Below are 23779 nucleotides of genomic sequence, written 5' to 3'. Positions count from 1 at the left end.
AACACGTCACTGAAGCAGACGGCTGCGCGCGGCGCTATCAGGTGGTCCCGACTCATGTGCGAATGCAGACTGAAACAGTTCCGCTGGGGAAGGATAGTTATCAGAACGAAATTCGAGGAGGGTAGTTCTGATAACTACTTTCTTAGAACGGTCTGTCCGAAAGCGGCTATTGAAGTCTATGGCAGCCCCATGAACGCAATGGGAGAAAGTTGTGAAATTTGGCACACGTAATTAGCCAAGTGCCAATCACAAACTCAAGAATTTTGATGGCCCAAGAGCTTACTCTCTAGCGCCACCAACACGCCAAAGTTCAAAGTGCATTCAGCCTAATAACTTTTGACTACTTGGTCCAAATTTCATAAATGAGGCATCGTTGGAATCCTTGGATCATGACGAGTCCAACGCACCCTATGACGTCAATTTGCGTATGCGTAGATTTTCCGCCATTTTGAATTTAATCAAAAAGCTTAAAAAAGCACTTCAGGTCACAGAGATTGTCCAATTTTCACGAAACTTGGCACATAGACTCTTAAGACCAAGCCGCACAAACGTTATCGTGTGGAATTTTTAATTAGGCTTCCGTTTTTCCATAAAAGCCAATCAAACTCAAGGTTGACGCCCCCAAACCGGAAGTGAGGCCATATTTTGGCAACCATTTGATGTTATGACGTCAAACTTATAACACAGACTCAAGACTATGACTGTAAGAGGCCAAGGAAGTTTGGTGACGTTCGGCCTATAGGTGGCGCTATATGTAGCCAAAATGCATTTTTGCTCGCATCTATGGACCTCTTTGTCCAAATGTCACAAATGAGGTACCAATGGAATCCCTGGATACAGACGAGGTCAACGCATCTCATGACGTAATCTACGCCATCTTGGATTTTCCGCCATTTTGAATTTAATCGAAAACCTTCAAAAAACATTTCAGACCACAGAGATTGTCCAATCTCCACGGGACTTGGCACATAGAATCTTCAGACCAAGCCGCACATAAGTTATCATGTGGATTTATTTACTTCACTTCCGTTTAACCGCGACAGCCAATCAAACTCTACGCCGACGCGCAAACGGGACATTTGGCCGTATCTCTGCGATGCATTGATGTATCGATGCCAAACTTGGTGCATGGACTCATGGCCCCTTCCTGAGCAGCCCAAGCCTTGCCTATTGTGCCACTCTGCTAGGACCCCCATATCACTGCTTGCAGCTATATTTGGGGGTCCTAGCAGCGAAGCTGCAGGAACCCATTGGAATAGTAGCTTTTCCTATTGTTATTGATCTACTTTCCACTGCAATTGAAGTCTATGGCAGCCCCATGAACGCTATGGTAAAAAGTTGTGAAATTTGGCACACGTAATCAGCCAAGAGCCAAAGCCAAAGTCAAGAATTTTCATGCCCCAAGAGCGTACTCTCTAGCGCCACCAACACGTGAAAGTTCAAAGTGCATTCAGCCTAATAACTTTTGACTACTTGGTCCAAATTTCACAAATGAGGCATCGTTGGAATCCTTGGATCATGACGAGTCCAACGCACCCTATGACGTCAATTTGCGTATGCCTAGATTTTCCGCCATTTTGAATTTTATCAAAAAGCTTAAAAAAGCATTTCAGGTCACAGAGATTGTTCAATTTTCACGAAACTTGGCACATGAGCTATATTTTTGAAATTGTAATTCCACTGAAAAAAACCAACCTCCTCAGGGAAACCGTTACCTTTCTGGCTTTGTGTGTCAGTCGACACATTCTGCATCAAAGGAATTAAAGGTGGTTGAAAAAACAGGATTCTGAGGAACTGTAGCATGGGTTCCTGTTCCTTGTTTTCAGTTGTTCATCAATGCCTTTTATTGTTATTGTGCTTTTGAAAACCATTGTTTTAAACTGGGTTCTGTAATACTGCCACTGTCATATGATCTGCTTCATTCTGTCTTTTTGTGCCGTTAAAAAAAATGTTTCTGTTTTTGTTTTTTAACCTGAAGGTGCTGCTGTGGGCGGCTGGTGCGGCAGCATGTTGGCTTCACAGCCAGCTTGGCCACAAAATATTCAGACATGAAGTTGGGTGAAAATCCCAATGAGCCCATGCCCGAGCTGGAGAAGTGGTCAGTGGAAAAACACACGGAGGCGAGCCCCACTGATGCCTATGGTGTCATCAACTTCCAGGGAGGGTCTCACTCATACAGAGCCAAGGTATAAGGGCATATTGTTGCTGCTCGTTGGCACGTTTTTTGTGTTGTTTGTTTTTCAGTCATTTTACAATTTTTGATAGAACGCAATTGAAATGCAGTTTGATCACCATATTAGCCAATGAATCAATATTCTGTCTGGTTTCTGCTTCAGAAATATGAAATCATGATGCTGCTTTTCGGTTTTTGTTCATGGGAGCATTTTTGTTCTTTTTTCTTCGTCTGGGCAAACGTGAACAGTATGTGCGTTTGTCCTATGACGCTCGGCCCGAGAGCATCCTGCGGCTGATGCTGAAGGAGTGGCACATGGAGCTTCCCAAGATCCTCATCTCAGTCCATGGAGGAGTTCAGAACTTTGAGCTGCACTCGCGCATCAAGCAGGTGGTGGGCAAGGGCCTCATCAAAGCTGCAGTAACCACCGGGGCCTGGATTCTCACAGGAGGGGTCAACACAGGCATGTAGTCTGAAAGAGAAAATGTTATCTTTCACATCAGGTTGAAAGTGCAGGGTTTCCCTATTGATTGTGTTGTTTCTACAGGGCTTTTGGAAGTGAATTCAGTTTTAAACTGGTACAGTTTGTGTGGATGTGTGAGGACTCTACAGTTTTGTTTTGTTTACGGGAATCTTCCATCATTTAGTGTTTACCTCCTTTAGAAAGCTTTCGTCTTCTTTGTTTCTAAATCACCCGCAAGTCGATCTGTGGGTTAGTGAAAAAGATATTTCTATCCATGTCAGGCTATGCCTTGAAGACGGCAACAGCAGACATGTCAGTGTCTTGAGAGTAATATATCGTCCCAGAAACCGATCTGTTTTCAAATGCCTGTAGATGGGGGAAGTCAACATGAGCACTGCTGTGGTTGGTGTTCCTGCCCGTAGGTGTCGCTGCTTTGTTTTGCGTTAGTTACTCGTTGTTCTTGATTGAGTAAAAAAAAAAAAAATGTTTTTAATCAAATTTGATGTTTTATTAACTCGTTAAATCAACAGACTCTGCATGTTTTTTAGAATTATATTTGACACTATAACTGTGGGAACCAGATAACCCTATCCTATTATAGATATTCATAGATGTATAAGGTGGTGGTGGGTGGGGGAGGGGTGAAAACTTACAGACACACACAGAGGGTGATGCGCTGATGTAGCAGAAGTTGTAATACTGGTCTCTAAGCATGCCATTTTGCCGTGAGTCGTGGCTGAGGTGTGTCTGCAGCCAGAGCATGGCGTTAAGATGCTGTGGTCTGATCATAGTGTTTAAGTCATTACTCACAGGGTCAATTACTTAGACCAGTGATTACTTTTAATGCCTTGCTGGCACCCTGGCCAGCTGGGATGGTCTCCTAGCTCACAAATTACAGCTGGATCTATGAGATCCATCAGCTGAAGATTGTGGTTCATGAACAACTCTGAGACAAATGCATGTTTCAACTTTTACAGATTTTATTTCAAGAAATACTCGAGTTACTTTTGAACATTTTAATCAAGATGAAGTGAAAGAAAAACTCCTTTAAAATGTACCTTTCTCTCTTTCCTGCATCCATCCATCCCAAAGGTGTGGCAAAACATGTGGGAGACGCTCTTAAAGAACACGGATCAAGATCATCAAAGAAAATTTGCACTATTGGCATTGCACCATGGGGAGTCATTGAAAACAGGAGCGATCTCATTGGCAGAGACGTAAGAGAAAACTCCTCAAATCTGAATGGGATTCATCTGAATCTTCCCCTTCTCACCTCTTAACGGCTCCTCATTCCTCCACTGCAGATCGTCGTTCCTTATCAGACACTGCTAAATCCTCTTAGCAAACTAAATGTTCTCAACAATCTGCATTCCCATTTCCTGCTGGTGGATGATGGGACAGTGGGCAAGTACGGCGCTGAGGTGAAACTGCGGCGCGACCTGGAGAAACACATCAACCTACAAAGAATACATGCACGTAAGAAAAGCGTTTCCGTAGCGGGGATCGGGTGTTATAAGGTTATTCATTGTCCAAATGAATAAAATCACTTAAATGAATCGCTTGCGTAGAAAAATAGATCTGACAATTGGTCATCAGAAAGACTATATTATTATTTAGCTTAAAGTGTTTAGGCAGGATATATTACCGGTGGTCTGTGTGAACATCGAGACTAAACGTGATCTGTTTGCCATTCTGTCTTTTTTTTTCCCAGGAATTGGTCAGGGTGTTCCTGTTGTGGCGCTGATCTTTGAGGGCGATCCCAACGTGATCCTGACCGTGCTGGAGTACCTTCACGAGAGCCCTCCTGTCCCAGTGGTGGTGTGTGAGGGGACCGGCCGTGCTGCTGACATCTTGGCCTACGTCCACAAGCAGACAGAAGAGGGGGGGTAGGTCAACTACACACTGAGGACGAGGGCTGTGCAGCAGAAAGCAAACGAAGGCAAATAAAAGAAACGCACATGCTGACTGATGAGTCCCAGTGGCGTTGAGTTACTGTCATTTATTGAATACATTCTGACGTCCGCATGGCCAGATTCATCCTAAAGTACCACAAGTGATACCCATATGTTCCATAATGCAAAGGATTCTCGTGAAATACTATCATTGGTTACTTATGGTTACGTTAATTTGTCCGATGAGATTTCAAACCCTGAAATTAGGGACCTTTTTTTTAAAAAAAAACAAAAAAAAAAAACATTTTAATAAAAATGATAGCTGTGCCTAAATGTTTAATATATATTTTGTTAATCTCCAGTTAAAGCTCTGAGCAGGTCACCACGGTTGCTCGTACAGGTGGATATCATTTCAAAACCTTTGGTGTTCTGCAGAGTCAGGGTTATGAACATTGCGCAACTGTCTAAATATGAGACAAGCTGACCGATGGTCATATTAACATTAATGTTAGAATGAACTGATAAAGACTCAATACACTTACAATGAGTCGGCTGCACCAGATCCATATTCCGAAAATCTTGATTGAATAAAATCTATTCTAAAGGAATATTTTGTGTGAAGTATTACTCAGTTATGAGTACATTATATTTACATGGCTACAAAAAAGGGAAATTATTGTAAGAGCAACTTAAACTGAACTCAAAACATCGATATGATGAAATGTTTTGATGTCGGTCTGTGTTTTATGAGTGTGACTAACTGTGTCGTGCTATGATAATTCCACAGCAGTCTTCCCGATGGAGTGGAAACGGACATCATTGCAACAATCAAGAAAACGTTCAACTTCAGCCAGAGCGAAGCCATCCGTCTCTTTCAGACTCTGATGGAGTGCATGAGGAGCAAAGAACTGGTAAACTTTTTCACATTTTGCTTTTTTTTATTTTTTTTTTTACTTGTCAGTTGCAGTGAGTCCAGCTGTGAAATCAATTAAGACACATTATATAACTGATTAGAAACTGAACATTTCCCACAAGAGAAGTGAGTAAAAACGGTTCAACTTCCAAGGAAAGTTGCCGTTCTCAAACTTGTACACCGTGGGCGGCCGCCCCCTCCCCCCCAGGGGGGGCTTTAGGAGATATAAACAGAGTATAATGTTGCCACAGAGTCGGATGCTTGGCTATGGACCATAAGCATGTATTTCTTTGGTGTGTTTGCCTGCAGTTTGGCAAATTTTTCTCTCTTTATACTGAAGAAATCTTACAAATGTCATGAATCTCAACCAAACTGCACAGCAGCTGAGGACAGTTTGATTTCTATTTTGAAGCACATTTATAGGTGCCTTTTTGGTAATGAACAGTATAGATAATCATATAGTCAGAAAGTGAAAGTTGTGCAGAATCCTAAAAACTTTATAGATTTTATGTGTAGAGACTGTCTGAGTCCAAACTCAACTGAGGAAATCTGCAGTTCATGTCTCACATTCTTCCACCTGTCCCCTCTGGGACACTCTCATGCCCCCTTCAGTTAGAAAACAAGATGAACTAGTTTACCCTCTGCCACGGAGATTACTAAAATCACTTCTTTCACATCTGATATCCCAAATTTATCGCACGACTCCTAATCTAATTGACAACAGCTGGCGGTTCTACTGTGAGTAGTGCAAACTGCTGCCATGGTGAAGCGACCTCGAACATCTGGATAATGTCTGTGGGAACCTGATGATGAGTGCTCTCTTGTTTCTTGGAAAACAGATCACTGTGTTTGACATCAGCTCAGAGGAACACCAGGACATTGATGTAGCCATCCTGAGGGCTTTACTTCAAGGTTTGTAGATGCCACCTTTCTAAAACTTTGTCCTCAACTTCTATAATAAAGGAACTTGGAGTTTGTCACGTAAGTTTGATTAAGTCTATTCATATACTGCAGTTGTTGGCATTGGGAGTTAAGATTTCAATGCTTCACAGTGTTTTCTTTCTGATATAGATATGCTTTGAGAGCTCACTCCCCCCTGGGTGCCCCTCTCTTTGTGCTTCTGAGGAGATCATGTTGCTCACATTCACATGCGCTCTTTATTCCAACACTGTGACCCTTGTGTCTTGATCTTATCCTCCTTCTCTTCTCTGCTGTCCTTTAGGCCCTCTGTCATTTTTCTATTGTCAAAATGAAGCAACACTAACACTCTTGTGCTCCTTGCTAAGACACAGGCACTCTTCATGTCAACTCCGGAACACGTGTTTTAGCTAAAAGAGGGTTGTTGTACTGAATGTAGGTTGGTGTAGCGCATTTTTGCTGCTCATTCGCTGTCGTTCCATTTAACTTGGAGTCTTTAAGTGCCTAAATTTGATCGATGGTTCTGAGAAACAAGTTTAGAGACTAAAGAAAACTCCCTTTCTGTTCCTGAGGTGCACACTTCAAACACATGTGCTGTCATCTTGCAGCGCATCCTCAGAATGACTCTGTTCTACAAAAGCTCTCAAACCTTTTAAAAGTACTGAGTGTTGCTCAGAGGATTTTCTTTTTTTTCTACTTGGTTGCAAATCATTTCGCAGACTGTACATTGAATGGGGAACTTAGGAGAGATGCCATCACTTTCATTTGAAGTGGGATTGGGTGAAGCAGTATGATTAGACGGGGTGTTAGACAGTGGCCAATGTGCTCTTAGTTTTGAGAATGACAAAGAGATTTTACTGTTTTTTTTTTTTTTGTTTTTTTTAATTTAGTGGGGGGGTGAATAATGCAAAGCAAATAAACGATCGAGCATTCATTCAAATTATTTTAGGTTTGAGTTATAGCTAAATATCTTTTTATTGTGCTGAATAAACTCAAATGTGTCTTATTTTTATATTGAAATTTTAAGGAGACAGGTCGCTTAAGCCAGCTGAAAAATAGATTGCCCCGAGATCCTTTTTGACAACCCGTCAATCAGTTCTGTTTACTCTGATTATTACCATTTGAATCGGATGGCTCCCGGAGGACGACAAGGCTGATAACTCTGGAAGAGACCAGCAGACTGAGCAGGGATTTACTTTGTAGTCTGATCTGCTCTGCTGCTGTATTTGTGTGTAATTGACTGTATTACTGCTCTGTGCCTGCTCTAACCCCCTCTAATCCCGCTAGCTGGCCAGAAGGAAATGCACAGTTAATATGATTTTACTTGCTTGTGGATTAATATGCGTCCGTGCGTGCGTTGACCTATGTCTGTACCTGTGTATTTCAGGCACAAACGCATCAGCCTTCGATCAGCTGGTCCTGACTTTGGCCTGGGACCGTGTAGACATTGCCAAGAATCATGTGTTTGTGTATGGACAACAGCTACTGGTAAAGAAAAGGCACAAAATGTTTGGATGTGTGCATGAGCCTCAGCTCCCAGGGATGTTTGCTTAGCTCAGCATAAGCTAGAAACCTTTGGACTCACCCAGAATGACCCCAAAGCCTCTGTTGGCCACAGTTTGTGTTCTGAAGAGCCGGGGGACTGGGCTTGGGCAGGCTGCCACGAACTGCTTGTCGTGACTGTAACATGAACCCTGTTACAGTTGTCATCATAAGCGGTCCTTTAGTGCCTGTGTTTATTTTTAAAGCTGGAGGACCCCTGGCTCCTGCGTGAATGATGAGCTGGATATTTATTTGTACGCTGTGTGTATGTTTTGTGTTTAACTTGGACATATTTTTGGTCTTCTCCCTCATTGTGTTTGTTTTATAAATAATGGTTTGCTTAAAAAAAATATCCTTCATAACTGCATGTTATTTTTTTTGTTTGTGTGTTTAGGTGGATTCTTTGGAGCAAGCAATGCTGGATGCACTAGTGATGGACAGGGTGGACTTTGTGAAGCTGCTCATAGAAAATGGCGTCAACATGCACCGTTTCCTGACAATTAATCGGCTGGAGGAGCTCTACAACACGGTAATCTGATGCACTAAACACCGGCCAGTGAGTTAAAGAGTGGAGCTGAGGAGAAGTTTGTTTTTGAGTGTCCTCTTTTATTTTATTTTATTTCAGAAACAACCTCCATACAACCCAACTCTCCTTCACCTGGTTAGAGATGCTAAACAGGTACTCTGTCTATTTCTTATCCGTTCATAAGAACACTCTGTCTGATCTGATGTAGAACCTTCTAAATATTAGTGTTTTTTTGTCTTTTACAGAGTAATCTGCCTCCGAACTATAAAATCACTTTGATCGATATCGGCCTGGTGATTGAGTATCTGATGGGTGGGACATACAGGTGCAACTACACCAGGAAACGCTTCAGAATCATTTACAACAATCTCCATGGAAACAACAGGGTGAGTGAAAAGAGTAACACCATTTCTGGTGCTTAATATGTGACCATGTGTGTTGATATTCGGCTTCGATCCATATGTTTTGGGGGGGTTATTTCCTTGCGGGCAAACTTAAGATATTTATTAAAAAAACAAATTGTTAAGTATTAATGTTTTTCCTCCATCAGTGACTGTAGTAGTTGAATCTTCTTTTATCTTGAATCCTGCGTCGCTTGTGATCTGTATTTAACGCGTTTCCATGTTCTGCACAGAGGTCAGGGCGCCACTCGGCAGGTCCTGGTTCTCATTTGAGGAAAAGTCACGAGGCTTTTAGCATGCAGGCTGATAAGAAAGAGAAGACCAGGCACAACCACTTCATCAAGACTGCGCAGCCGTACAAACCCAAGGTGAACTGCTAATCAGTGAAAGGAACCAGGTTCCAAAAAGGTCAAACCCGTGGAACGTTTCTGGGTCTAAGGAGCCGCTGTTAAAGGGAAAAGTCTGCCCACTTCTCACCCTCTTTTGTCTTTTTCCTGTCAGTTGGAGTCTACAGCTGAGCAGAACAAGAAGAGAAGCAAGGAGGAGATTGTGGACATCGATGACCCTGAGACGAAGCGTTTTCCATACCCTTTCAATGAACTTCTGGTGTGGGCAGTGCTGATGAAGAGGCAGAAAATGTCTCTTTTCTTCTGGCAACACGGAGAAGAGAACATGGCAAAGGCACTGGTGGCCTGTAAACTGTGTCGCTCTATGGGATATGAGGCCAAAAAGAGCGACGTGGTGGATGATACTTCAGAGAAGCTAAAGGAGTACTCAAAGTAAAGTGTTTTTAAGTGTTAGCTGTGAATTTCTCTTATGTTGGGATAAAAGTAAGGTATGTGCTAACATTGCTTATGTGTATCAGTGACTTTGGAACGTTGGCGGTGGACCTGCTGGAGCAGTCATTCAGGCAGGATGAGACCATGGCCATGAAGCTTCTGACTTATGAGCTTAAGAACTGGAGCAACTCCACCTGTTTGAAGTTGGCTGTCTCCTCCCACCTGAGGCCCTTTGTCGCTCATACCTGCACCCAGATGCTGCTTTCAGACATGTGGATGGGACGACTGAACATGCGCAAGAACTCCTGGTACAAGGTTCATGCTCCACCTAGATTTTTATTTTTGGTTGCAAATAAAATGCTGGGGTCAATTTATATGCAGGAATCACAAATTTCCTTCTAAAGTTAAAGAAATTCTTTGAAAAAATGGTTGGATCAAAGAAACCGATCAGAAAAGTCTACCTCGATATTTCAGTGTGTGATCTTCATTACATCTTTTTCTCTTCAAGCATAGAGGATAAAAGGTTGGAGAAAAAAAGGTTTTCTTCCATGTTTAATCCCAGGGTTCAGTGAAATAAAAATGCTTACGTGTTGAAGTGCCATTTTGTTCAATGACTGGCGATCCAAACTGAATCATAAGGGAATAAAAAGTTTTATTTTAGGGGTAATCTTTTAATTACCCCTAAAATATTTGCATTTAATTTGTGTCGTTAGATAACAAAAGTAAATGGAAAATAAAGTGATATTTAGCTGCATTTAGACATCGTTGGTTATCAAAAGATTGATAGATTTGAATAGAAGAATGAAAGACAGTTTTGTCAGTTTGCAAACTTTATCAGACCAAATTGAAAAAATATAATTAAATTGGTGAAAAGAAGGAGAATCTCAGTAGAACACAATGAGAGCGCTGCTGCCACAGTCCTTATTTCTGGTTTCTCCTTAGATTTGGACGATGGCAGTAAAACTTGTGGGGTATTCCTGTGTGTCATTCAAAGATTGTTAACAAATATAGCTGCAGCCACCCACAGTAGTGTTTGTTTGTGTCCGTGTACCTGCAGGTGATTCTTAGTATCTTGGTGCCTCCTGCCATCCTGCTTTTGGAGTACAAATCTAAAGCCGAGATGGCTCACATCCCTCAGAGTCAGGACGACCACCAAATGACTATGGAGGACAGCGAACACAACTTCCAGAATATAGCTGAGGACATCCAGATGGTAAGAGGAATCTGAGAAAAAACTGAAATGTGACTCAAAGACTCTCATTACTTGACTAATTTGGGCCTCTTTAACCCCTCTGCAGGATGTTTTCAAGGAGTCCAGATCTCACGACCACGTGGAGGCGAAAAGTGACATCGAGACACATGTGCGGTCCCGAAAACTCCCCTTAACCAGGAAAATCTATGCCTTCTACCATGCTCCTATTGTCAAGTTCTGGTCCAATACGGTATGGCAATTAGAAGAAAGGGCGCACATACTTCATAGTCGGAATATTCCTTTTCAGGTGGCTTATCTGGATAAGAATCTGAGTAAATTGAAACACGAGAAGTTGTTTATACCCAAGAGAAGAAACTCAACATTTTTGTTAAAGTTCAACATCGAAAGTTTGTCTTTGCTCCATTAAACTTGACAAGATATGTCCAAAATGTTCAGCCAGGAAGCTTAACTTTCGCCTAACAAAAGACACTCCAACTCAGATAGTGGAAATTGGTATGAATATAATGAATGCTGCATGTGTCATCACCTCACCAACAAGTTGAGATTTGTCAGGAAGAAGGCAGCGAAAGTTTATTTTAAAAACATTTTCTAAACATTCTTGTGCACATGTACAGAGACTTTTGGTTTATTTATATACACAAGCCCGAGGCTGGTTCTCAGGTGCCTGGGAGTCATCGCTGTGGGTTTCAGTCGCAAAGATAGGGTTGTTTTTCAGGCTGTTCAAGACTGAGTGGTTCCGATAACATCACTGAACCAACTAGTCCGCGCAATATAGCCTCTGCCCAAGCTTATCTACATCTGCTGTACCTGCTTCCAGGAACAGGACATCAATGCAACACTGCACCACTGACTTATGCGTCACCCATGGAAGAACTGCTGATTTGTTTTATTTTTATTTTTTTTCCCATCAGTTCACAGCTCACATGTCAAGGTTCAGCTACTTTGAAAACTGCAGACCCAATCAGAGCTGCACCCGGACACTTGACCTGTTTGTGTATGCTTTGCAGATATTTTTTCCCACAGTCTGCATCTTGATCTACCTGTTTTTTTTGTTTGTTTGTTTTTTGTTTTTTTTTGCCTTATGCAAAAAAAAAAGCTTAAAGTAGGGCGTTCATCTACCATTGGGAAGCAGATCTATATCATTTCTATGCTAGAAAAGTTTCTTTGTTCTTGAGATCTCGGTTTCACATCAGAGAAACCTGTTAACCAGGAACATGGATTGTCCACGTCCATTGACCATTGTCTGTTTTCTTTCAGAGAAAAGGTTTTTCAAACTATTGCAATAAATGCGGGCAAATGTTGACCTGGGTTTGTGTCGCAAGTTAACCAAAGTCTGCAAAACATTCACGCTCATCTTCAGGGAGCACGAGTGTCCGTACTAAATTATGAGAGCCGTTAATGGCAGACCAGCAGTGTCTCCTGTAGATGGTTTTATGGCTAAAACCTTAGAAATGTAAGACAAAACAGCAGAAAACTAAGTGCTCAGTAAGAGTAGATGTATGCTACTCATATTGTGGTCCAAATCACTGCTTTTGATATTTGCTACAACGCTAACTGATGTAATGCTGTGTTTGTTTAATGAAACTGAAGAACAAGCAAGAGGCCCAAAATGAATGAACATTGTCATATTAACAACACTAATTAATAGGCGAAATATAATAAAATTGGGATGTATATAATTTGGGTAAAATACTGTTTCGGCATCTTCTGAAGCAGCCCACCCTCCTCTGTGAGCTGGCGTTGTGGAGAACTTTGTTTAGAGGCTCTTTGTCAACATAAACTGCTCATCTTTTTTCATATTTGAATGAAAGAATTTACAGTCACCAGAGAACTATTTATGTTTTCCCTTTGTTTTCTTTTTTTCTTTTTTTTTTTAGCTCTTCTACCTGGGTTATTTGATGTTGTACACATACGTTGTGCTGGTGAGAATGCCTAAATGGCCTTCTCCTCAAGAGTGGGTGGTCATCCTGTACATCTTCACCTCTGCTATTGAGAAAATTCGAGAGGTATGTGAAACAAAAGTCTTGCACGCCTGAGGCTCTACAGGTGACATTTACGGATGTGAAGAGTTTATAAAGCGTCTCTGCGCTCTGGTGCATGAACCCATCAACCCATAAGAGTATTGTTTGTTGTTTTTTTTGTTTGTTTGTTTTTTTTTTTCCAATCTTTCTCATTTCACTTGTCTTCTCTACGGTTTCTCTTCCTTTTCGTCAGATGTTCATGTCTGAAGCAGGCAAAATAAGCCAGAAAATAAAGGTGTGGTTCAGCGACTACTTCAACGTGTCCGACTTTCTGGCCATTGTGACCTTCTTTATCGGCTTTGGCTTAAGGCTGGGTGGAGATGAAGCCTTTGTCCCCGGTAGGACAGTTTACTGTCTCAATATCATCTTCTGGTATGTGCGACTCCTGGATATCCTGGCTGTAAACCAGCAAGCTGGACCATACGTCATGATGATTGCTAAAATGGTGAGTCTGGGGGGGGGGATGATGATTACTTACACAGAGGGTCAGATTTACATGCATTGTGATTGCTTTCTGTATGTAAACATGTATAATTTACCAAGCAACTCATGTTACTTGAACTTCTTTCTCATATAATTGACTGTGAGGCGTACAGATTGCATCTCGCATGGAAGCAAAACTTCTTTCATTTCGATATTGTGATTGTATTGACATTTATTTTCTCAGGCATTTAACTCCTGAACATGACAGACAAGCAATAATATCGATCTGCCTGTTGTTGTTGTTAGAAGCAGGTAACCCCTTTTTTAAAACTAGTGTTTGATGGTCTAAAAGATGACCTGCTCCATCAGTGTTTTTATCAAGGTGCTTCCATGTGTTAGTAACGAAGACGATGAAAAAGCTCAAATATCAGAGCAGGTATGTTTTACATATTGTTGTGACCATATGAAATATAGCTCTTGATATCTGGCCTCATTTGTTTTATAGTTTCTGACACTATTTTCAGGATTTGTTAGGTTTTCACGTCGGTGTTCATGTTTTCACTTTGAACGTTCACATTTAAACAGCATTTTTCATCCACGTGATGTTACCAGGTATCGTACCACACTACATTATCCTGAGCAGCCTCATCAGTTTCACCACATACCGTGCTTTGTGCTTCTTTCTACTTGTATAACCTCACAAATGATGGCAAACTTTGTAACCATGATTAATGAAGAAATGTGCTTTTTTTTTTTTTTTTTTTTTTTTTTTTTTTCCTTCTTTTCTTCACTTGCTTTTCTTGCTGAGATTTCTACTAAATTTGTAGATGTGAAGCTAGAAGGCAACTAGCTTAGCTTAGTTTGGGTAAATTAACTGTCAAGCCTTGAGCCAAAGCTCAAATAATTCTTCTTACCAGCATTTCTGAACCTTTTTAAAAAAACAAACACAAAAAAACATATCTTGTTTAATCCACCTTAAACTTCCTGAAGTCTAGCTATCGAACTTAAGCTAGCTGCTTGCTAGCTGTAGCTCTGTACTTTTTTATATGTGAGTATTAATAGTTTTGTGTGTGTGCAAATGTACTGTGTAGATGAAATAACAGTGGAATGAATCTAAGCAAGAAAACAAAGCATTTTTCCCAATTTACCAAACTCCTCGTCAAACTCCATTTAATCCAAACGTAGTTAACATGATGATCCATTTTGTACATAGTAATCATCAGAAGTACTGTCTGCCCTGAGGATTTCAAAACAGGCAATTTAGAAATTTATACCCTGCAGCTGAAAGCATCAGTAAGTTTGTTTTATTTTTTTAACGATGGACATTAGACCAAAGCAAAAAACAAAAAGGTGCGTTATCTTGTGAACGTTTTCCTTATTTGTTGAGCCAAAAGTAAAGGGATTTCACTTTACTACTACACTTTACGTTAAAATACAAAATTATTGCTGACCTGGAATCCTCAGAGTTGACGCGTATACACTAAATATGAATAAATGTACACTTTTTATTTATTTATGTTATGGTTTCAGGTGGAGAAGATTCCATCAGTCATGTTGCCTTCACTCTTGTGACATCTTTTGCAGGTGGCCAATATGTTTTACATAGTGGTAATAATGGCTATTGTCCTGCTGAGCTACGGTGTACCAAGGAAAGCCATTCTGTATCCAAATGAGGAGCCCAGCTGGACACTAGCCAAAGATGTGGTGTTTCAACCATACTGGATGATGTACGGGGAAGTGTATGCCTATGAAATCGATGGTAAGGACGATGAGGATGGGAGGGGAGATTATGAGGGTAAGGCCGGTTATATTCAAAGCCTCTCGCTACAGCATGATGGCTGATTGTCACTTAAAGAAAAAAGAGCACTGAAAATCAAACCCACGGTGGCCTAATCAACTGCCAGTGCAGGTCTCTCTGGGGAGGGCTGGGCTTTTTGCATCACTGCATCATCGGCAATAAATGGTCCTTCTGAAAGGCAACAATTAAGTGATCGCCATTTAAGTCGGGCACTTTTGAAGCTTAGGGGGAGGAAAACACTGCTGTTGACTGCTCCATGACCTGAGTTGGCATCCTGTGTTTTCACAAACTGCTGAAAGTTATCATGTGGTTTATCACTGGTTATATGAACTAGTTCATATACATGGAAGACGCGGCCAAAAGTTTTTACCAACACTACTGAAGTTTATTTATCGTGGTGAATAAATGCAATTTAAATCCTAGTTTTTATATCAAACAACCTAGTGAGACTTAAACTTGGATATGTTTATCCACTTTTCCCTTTATGTAACAACTGTGGAAGCTTTAGATTCAAAGGTTTTAACTATTGGGATATAATGAAAATACCATCTGGTCCTTACCTGGTCCGACCCTTTGCAGCATTCATTTACGTACGGCTCTCTTAAAGTCCCACCACAGCATGCCAATCAGGTGGAAGTCTGGACTTTGTCTGGGTCATTGCAACACCTTATTCAGCCATTGTGTTGTAGATTTGCTTCTGTGTGTGAGACAATTGTCCAGTTGCATGACTCTGTCTCTGCTGAGCTTTAGCTGTCAGACAGGTGGCCTCATGTTTGACTCTAGAATACTTTGCTATACAGAGGAGTTTGTGGTTAATTTAACTCAGGTTCTGTGTCTGCAAGCCCAAAAATGGGAAGATTGGTAGCTGTCGTGTGTTTTACACTCATGAATAATCCCTTTCCATGTAGAATGATGGAAATTGTTCGGAAACAGCCTCAGAACCCCTCCCAGATTAACAGGCAGGAACAGTCATATTGTTTGTTCATATGAGGTTCATCTTCCTCATTGTAAGACCATTAGATTTTTATTTTTTTTATTTTTTAATTATTATTTCCTATTGGGTAAAAGCTTTGAACCGAAAAGAGATGTAATTTTTTTCTCATGACTGTATCCTCCCCTCGTGTTATTAAAAAAAATGGTTGTAGAGGATATAAATTAGACCTGAGGGGTGAGTTTATTGGCTCTGTTGAGTTTTCAGTGTTGCGATCTGAGCAGTTTTTGTTCAGTTTTCTGGTTAAATCGGCTATGAAATAAGATGCAGGCATTCATCGACTCTTATCCTGATGATGTGCCAGGCGGCACACTCTGACAGAAACGGCTCTTAAAGTGATAGTTCGCCTCTTTTGACATGAAGCTGTATGACATCCCATAATAGCAATATCATTTATGAACATTGACCTAGCCCCGCTGCGTCCTGTGAGCCGAATTCCAGCTGAGTTTTGGCGTCCACGAAGGTAGTCCGGCTAGTTGGCTGGGGTAAAAAAAATAAAGCCTTTTGCTTCTCAAAAAAATATCCGTTCAAAAGAGTAATACATTTGCATCACAAAAAGTCAGACCTCACATCGCTTGGCGCTATTTTTGCCTCCCTTGATATCAATGCGTCCAATGTAAAACAGTGCAGACCGAGCAGTCCCTAGCCACCTAGCGATAGCTGCACCTGTTACGGTGTTTACTGCTCGGAAGCAGGGGACTGCTGGGTCTGCTCTTCGGTCTGCACAGTTTACATTGGACGCATTGATATCAAGGGAGGCAAAAATAGCGCCAAGCGAAGTGAGGTCTGACTTTTTCCTGGACAACATTTTGTGATGCAAATGTATTACTCTTTTGAACGGATATTTTTTTGAGAAGCAAAAGGCTTTATTTTTTTGACCCCAGCCAACTAGCCGGACTACCTTCGTGGACCCCAAAACTCAGCTGGAACTCGGCTCACAGGACGCAGCGGGGCTAGGTCAATGTTCATAAATGATATTGCTAATATGGGATGTCATACAGCTTCATGTCAAAAGAGGCAAACTATCCCTTTAAATGTCATCGGGCACAATATTGGAAGTTGATGCCTGGAAGTTTACAAAGTGCATTAGTGACGTTAAACAAACGTTTGGATAGCCTAACAGTAGGGTTGGGGTTAGGTTAGAAAATCTACACAACATTAGTATTTTTTGGAGAGGGCTGATGGTTATGTGCAGGCTTTCAGTTATGCGTTCATTCTAACGGTTCCCATCTCTTCACAGTGTGTGCCAATAACAGTGAACAATCAGTGAAGTCCCTGTGTGCGGCAGGAGTGTGGCTGACTCCTCTCCTACAAGCAGTCTACCTCTTTGTACAGTATATACTGATGGTCAACCTTCTTATCGCCTTCTTCAAGTAAGTGCACGTATCCAGTGTTTCATAACCCAGGTGGGCCTTTAGGTTTATCCTTTTAAAGGCTGTTTAAGCGGGATTCACCTGTTTGGCATTTTCCCAGTGTACCAATGTTGGTATTCAATTGGATTGTTGATGTTTTCTATGATAGGGAGTAGTTCCAATATCTACATTTTAGATATGCCAGGTATTCGTTTTTAAGTCATTGTCAGATGCTCTGTTTTGCAGTAATGTATATCTGCAAGTGAAGTCCATTTCTAACTTGGTGTGGAAGTACCAGCGCTACCACTTCATCATGGCCTACCACGAGAAGCCAGTCCTCCCACCTCCCTTCATCCTCCTGTGCCATATATACTCCCTCTTCTGTATGTGTAGAAAGAGGAAGAAGGAGAGTACCTACGGACCAAGTAATTACACCCTATTTTTTTTACATATCAGGGATTTAAGGATTGGCTTTTCAACCTAATGAACTCTGCATCAGGGGCAACTCCATTTGTACCAATCTGCTGCACTGTGCTTCTTTTCAGAGCTATTCCTCACTGAGGAAGACCAAAAGAAGCTTCATGATTTTGAGGAGCAGTGTGTTGAGACGTACTTCCATGAAAAGGATGATCAGTTTCACTCGGGGAGTGACGAGCGCATACGTCTTACCTCAAAAAGGTGGGACTGTTCTCAGCCCTTTAAAAAGGATTTCCAAAATTGAATCCAAAAGTAGAATTTTGTTCGGTGAGAGGAGATTTACCTGGAAATTTGATCAATAGATTTTGATATATGTGAAAAGGTACATAAACAATTCCTCAAGTGTCTGATATCCAGCTGATGTCCTCGGGTTCAACAGTGAGCGCCAACTTCAGTGCTTATTATAATGCAACATTTAGATGCCTGTTTTTTTTGTTTGGGTTTTTTGTTTTAGAAAGGAGGTTTTTGAAGAGACAGGAAGTAGAATACATCACAAATTAAGTTATGAACATACCAATGAGCATTCTACGGGCTCTTTTAACTTGTAAATGTGATTGTATTAAATGACATTCAGTGAACTGGCTAATGTGATTGAATGACTATGCCACAATAGATGGACTGTAAAAGTAAACCTAAACAACAGCCAGTAACACAAGTGGACCTTGAAAATAACTGAAGCTATTCTCTCTTTCCAGGGTTGAGACTATGGGTTTGCAGCTGAAGGAGGTTGGGAACAAGGTGAACTTTATAAAGCGTTCCTTGCATACATTGGATTCACAGATTGGTCACCTGCAAGACCTCTCAGCTCTGACTGTGGACACACTAAAGACCCTCACAGCTCAGAGGGCATCTGAGGCCAGCAAGGTCCACACTCAGATCACTCGGGAGCTCAGTCTGTCTAAGAATGTGGTCCCAAGCATTGCCCCTGCGCCACCAGACTCCAAATCATCAATGATATGCAAGCGCAGTGTGGGGGCCTACTTTGGGTCCTCTTTTTCCCAGGCTGGAGCCAACATAGCAGATTCTCTCTTTGGAATTGGTGCAGAAGGAGGGGCTGGGATGGGAAGTCGTCGGAGAATCGGGCCTAGCCCTGGAATAGAACAGGAGCTGGACCCCAGCATGAACCCAGCATTGAGTCCAGAGAGGAGGGGCTTGTTTGGGCTTGGACACCTTGCTGCAGAGGCTGGCTCCTCAGGCAGTGCCGGATCCAGTGCCTTTTTCCAAAGTGCTGCGGCCATTTCCCCTCCGGAGCTGCGTCTCCGAGGCCACTCTCTCACCCAGAGTAAGCTGACCCGTCCACAAGAGCTGCTGCGCCTTTCTGACTCGGCATCCAGCCTGCCCAATGTGCCCTCCCCTGGTGCTCAGTTCCACATCAGCAGCACCCCTTCCCAGCCCAGTGGCTCCAGCCACCCTGACCTTGCCCTGGCTGGCCTTTACAAGCAGCCCCTCCAGCAGGACAACATCTCTGTAGAGTTTGGGGCCTTTGTTGGTAAGTACAAGAGTGAGGCTCAATCTGATGTTGATGGAAAGGAGGAGGAGAAGTGCTTGTATCCGACTGTGGTTGTTGTCTCTAAGAAATCGAGCTCTGCCCAGCCTGCCCTCTTGCCTGCTCGTACTGTTAAGCCTGAGAGCACAAAGGGGTTAAGAACAGGGGAGGGAGAGAGGGTTGTCGGTTGGGGGTATGTGAATGAGGCCTTCAGCGACGATGAGGGCCAATCCGGCAGAAATGCTACACACCCTGAAGTCTCTCTGGCTCCAGAGTCGCCATTGGAACACAGCAACAGAAACTGTGGCCCGCCAGGTTGCACTCCAGCCCCTGTAGTGGTACCTGAAAGACCCCAGAGACGAAAACGAAGGGAACGGGCTGAGTCGGGACCAGCGGCCTCCCACTGTGAGGGTCAGACGGGGTCAGAAGGCCGACTTGTCAAGAGGAACTTGGCCAGAAATTCAAACATAAGAGGTTTGACTTTTAGTGAGTTAACGTTGAGGGCTGCATCTAACAGGTGCTGGGGCCTGTCCGTGTCCAGGTGAGGATTCTTGTGGACTTTTCTGGTGCCTTCTCTCTTACTTTCTCTGCTCCGTCTGACTTAATTATTCTCTGTTGTCAAGGGTGCTGAGATTTGTATAACAATGTGAGTGAAGCATGAGTTAATGGCTGTTTTATTGAGGTTCTCAGCTGAATGACTAAGAGGTTTGTGTTCTATTTTGTGATGTATGCGTTTGTCAGGTGGAGTTTCTCAATAAGAATCAGATGTTGGAGATGTAATTATATCACCATTGGTGTTGGGGGTGTCTCCGGCTGTATTTTGTTTGTCTTACCCTGAATGATTGAGTTAGATTTCTCTTTGTGACTATGGTATATGTTTTGTTTTAGGTCATAAAGACAGTTTTGATCTTCAGGACCTCAGGCCAAAAGAAACCTCTAGCAGACAAAGCCCAACCACACCAACCAGATCACAGGTGCGTGTGTATGTTATTTCCTGTCCTGTGTGTTGCCGTCATACTTTCTCGCTGCTCTTGCAAACGTCTCATAAGTTGGATTTCTGACCACCTGCTCTGTGGTGAGATGTTGAGCAAACGGGGTCCAAAGTTAATATCTGCAAATAAACGGGGGTCAGTAGCCAGTTGTCTGACAGAAAATCTGAGATTACAGTGCTGTCTTTTATTAAGTTTTCCTTTCAGACTGATGAATAAAGAGGATAACTAAAAAGACCGTTTTATTATTAGAAATTCAGCAGATTTTATTCAGCCAAAATTAAAATTTATGCGCAAATCTATGCAAGTGTGAGAACTGATGATATGTAATACTTTGGAGCCAATAATACTTTCTATATTACTAAAATGGTTGTTACAGTTACATACTGTAAACTCAATTCTTTTGTCAAATCTGATGACCTGAATGAACCTCGGAGCGATGTCTCGTCTGCGTTGACAGTTCGTCTCATGCAGCTCTTGCTTGTCCATGATCAGAACTCGACGGATACAGGTCCCATGATTTAAGGAGATATAAGATTTCCTTGTTTTGTCCTTGTTGTGTCACATTGGCCCTCATTTATCAAACTTGCGTAAGACGAAAAACGTGCGTAGGTCGTGTGTACGTTCTTTTCTGCGCAAAGGTTGGCATTTATCAAATCCACCGTGAGCCCAGGAAAGATGAAATCGCCACGACAGGTCTGAGGGCGTGTACGCACTTTTCCATTTTGACTTGCGGTGACTGCAATAGCATACATAAACAGCACCGTCACTAGTGCGTGCCTCATGAGTCGCAACAAATCCCTAGGTTAAAATTACAGACTTATCACTTCAAAGAAGGCCCATGTTTTATTTGACTTCAACATAAATATAAAACATAAACGCAAATTAAATAAATTAAACAAGTACAACTCCGTGATTGGAAGAGTGATGGCTCATTATTCAACCGCGCACCCTCACACCGAACAGGAGAGGCGCTTTAACACTGCGCACTGTGGAGAGGGGAACCCTTCTATATACGCCCGAAAAGGTATGCAATATTATTATTGCATGCGGGGTTCTCCATACATTGCCCAAAAAAATGGAGTGCCATTTCCAGATGTACATCCAGAGGACCCCGCACCCAGAGATCCCTTCCACCAGCCTGCACAGCCAAGAGGCTCAGGAGGAGAGAGGAACTTATTCAGCTATTCTGACTTTTGGTAAGCATTCTGTTATTCAAGGAAAAAAGACGTAGCTCCGATCAGGCCAGCCACCCTCTCCTCCAAGGCACTCAAATCCAAACCTGGATCGGAGCTCCCCCCCCCCCCCCCCCCCCCCCCCCCCCCCCCCGTCAACAGCGTTTCTTTGCCGCCTTTCGTCTATCCATGTCGCAAACTCTAGAGGTGCGGCCTCTCAACCCCCTTTTGTAGAAGGCGTGATTAGGATCATTACGATGGATTTCAGCCGCCGGATTTATCAACAGCCGCTCGGTCTTTCGATGGGATTGGTGTGGTACGCATGTTCTGTAAATCTCACTTGAGCCTCTGCGTACGACGAGTTCTCCGCTCATATCAACGATGCTTTCTACGACGGCTTGATAAATGAGGGCCAATGTGTTTCAGAGGAGGTGAACTCTACAGAGCACTGCCGCAGAAACGACACATTATGTTGCTGTTTTTTTTTTTTTTGATGCCTTGACAGTTTCCTCCATTGCCACCGTGATGATTTAGTCCGATTTATTTATTTATTTATTTTTGATGAAATCCATAAAAGATAATCTCGACTCAGGTTTTTTCATTCTTTTCCCTCGTGCTTTAAGATTGCTTCGCTGCAACTCTAAGCCTTAGTCGGCATGTAAATGAGCTCCTCTTCTGTCTCCTCCCTGCCTACAGCTTCAGCTCTGCTCAAACACACGTAGTAACACGTTGTTAAACTGCTAATAATGTGCTGTTGAGGTCATACAACTCTTGCCGTGTCTGAAATCACTCGCTCCTCACTAAATGGTGATTGATAGTTCATAATGTAGTATACAGGGGATGTAATGTTGAGTATGCTGTCTTTAAACGTCAGCTCTGAAAAGGTCCAACCTGCTGTTCCTCAGGTTAGTTTCATGTGAAACTGACTGTCTGGCACTGAAGTGTTGGCCTGTCTGCCAAATGATTCAGTGTGGAAGTGTTCGGCCTGCGTTTTGACTGCTTACTTCCCTCATGATCCGTTGCATATTTTACCCAACGAAAGCCGTATATGGGCATATTATCAGTAGAGATGGTCTTTTAACTGAAATGAACAACGTAACAGAATCTTCCACTAACTCCTTTCTGTGTCTTTGTCTCCATCTGTGTGGTCCAGGCTCAGCCTGAAGGTCATGGTCTTATCCGAGCTGTTAACTCATACGCTGGCTTCACAGAGTTTGACAGAACCCCAGCTTATCTTCACCCTGAATCAAGTAGGTTCACAAAAGAAAAGCTATCTTTATCTTTAGGTGCTTTATCAGAAGAGATGATCTTACCGTGTTAATGCACAATGGTTGTGTTTCTGTAGCTCTGACAAAGAAGGACAGGAGCAGAGTTTCTGCTGAGGACATCCGGATCCATGAAGACCCCAGAGCTGCAGTACTTGTAAGAGCTGTGTGTGTATTTCTATGTGAAGGTGCACGTGTACTTTTGTGAGTACAAAGAAGAAGTAAAAAAAAAAAAAAAACACGCTGTCTAGTTCAGCTTTTTATTAACCGGTCCCTGTCATTGTTTGATATCTTCTGCTTTTGTTACCAGGAAAGAGTTCAGGTCAAGTCAGCCCAAGCCAGCAGCGTGTAAGTGTTGCCACATATCCATATCTTTTAATCTCAGACTGTCTTTTCCTTACAAAGACTCAGTTAAAGTCATGTCAGGTTAAAGCAGGGTCACTTACTTGTCTCTTCTCTCTCAGGAGGGCCCCCGGGGAAGAAACACTAAATGGTAAGATCTGGAGTTTCGCTGAAGTTTCTTTTTGCTCAGTTTAGTTTTGCCAGACTTCTCTGTCTGGATCGACTGGTCCTACAGCATCGCATGAGAAACGACCTTCGATCTTTCACCTTTTTGAGCATCTTTTATGTGTGATGGAATCCAAACTGCGACAGGCCTCCCCAGACCCATGACTACACCAAATTACATTCTTTCAGTTTTGTTGCACTGAAGAATTGTAATTTTAGTTTGGCTTCAGCAGTGTCCTTGTGTTGCTGAATACAATCTCAGCAACCCAGAGGGAAGAGTTGGTCATGCATGATGGAAACAAAGTTATTCATACAAAGAAAATGTAAAAGTGGAATCTGTGATGGTCTAGAAGTTTTAGGACTCCATTACAAATAACTGAAAAGCTGTACTTTTTGCATTGAAACTTGCGCTTAAAACTCTGTGTCGTGCTTATTAGCGTGTTTGTTCCTGGATAAAAGCTTAACTGGGCTTTTC

The 23779-nt window shown here is 42.3% G+C and overlaps 1 protein-coding gene across 4 annotated transcripts in view; it reads left to right on the top strand.

The window, feature by feature from the left end:
* Positions 1-23779, top strand: part of trpm7 (transient receptor potential cation channel, subfamily M, member 7) — a 39677-nt gene that overhangs the window by 9610 nt on the left and 6288 nt on the right. For 2 of the 4 annotated variants that reach the window (XM_075464321.1, XM_075464343.1), the window contains exons 4-31: positions 1979-2186; positions 2423-2636; positions 3729-3853; positions 3941-4112; positions 4348-4522; positions 5316-5439; positions 6281-6353; positions 7747-7847; positions 8296-8430; positions 8527-8580; positions 8673-8813; positions 9062-9196; positions 9330-9607; positions 9694-9922; positions 10665-10820; positions 10906-11049; positions 12698-12826; positions 13035-13286; positions 14849-15023; positions 17294-17426; positions 17652-17830; positions 17951-18083; positions 18578-19842; positions 20257-20342; positions 22686-22782; positions 22878-22954; positions 23108-23145; positions 23262-23290. In XM_075464321.1, the coding sequence (XP_075320436.1) occupies positions 1979-2186; positions 2423-2636; positions 3729-3853; positions 3941-4112; positions 4348-4522; positions 5316-5439; positions 6281-6353; positions 7747-7847; positions 8296-8430; positions 8527-8580; positions 8673-8813; positions 9062-9196; positions 9330-9607; positions 9694-9922; positions 10665-10820; positions 10906-11049; positions 12698-12826; positions 13035-13286; positions 14849-15023; positions 17294-17426; positions 17652-17830; positions 17951-18083; positions 18578-19842; positions 20257-20342; positions 22686-22782; positions 22878-22954; positions 23108-23145; positions 23262-23290 (5057 nt within the window). Of the gene's footprint in view, positions 1-1978; positions 2187-2422; positions 2637-3728; positions 3854-3940; positions 4113-4347; positions 4523-5315; positions 5440-6280; positions 6354-7746; positions 7848-8295; positions 8431-8526; positions 8581-8672; positions 8814-9061; positions 9197-9329; positions 9608-9693; positions 9923-10664; positions 10821-10905; positions 11050-12697; positions 12827-13034; positions 13287-14848; positions 15024-17293; positions 17427-17651; positions 17831-17950; positions 18084-18577; positions 19843-20256; positions 20343-22685; positions 22783-22877; positions 22955-23107; positions 23146-23261; positions 23291-23779 lie in introns of those variants that run through there. The other 2 variants (XM_075464328.1, XM_075464336.1) reach the window with 2 other exon arrangements.

The sequence above is a fragment of the Odontesthes bonariensis genome, chromosome 1 (assembly GCF_027942865.1).
Source record: "Odontesthes bonariensis isolate fOdoBon6 chromosome 1, fOdoBon6.hap1, whole genome shotgun sequence".
NCBI lineage: Eukaryota > Metazoa > Chordata > Actinopteri > Atheriniformes > Atherinopsidae > Odontesthes > Odontesthes bonariensis.
The sequence above is the reverse complement of the archived record's forward strand: the minus strand, read 5'-3'. Positions and strand labels throughout refer to the sequence as shown.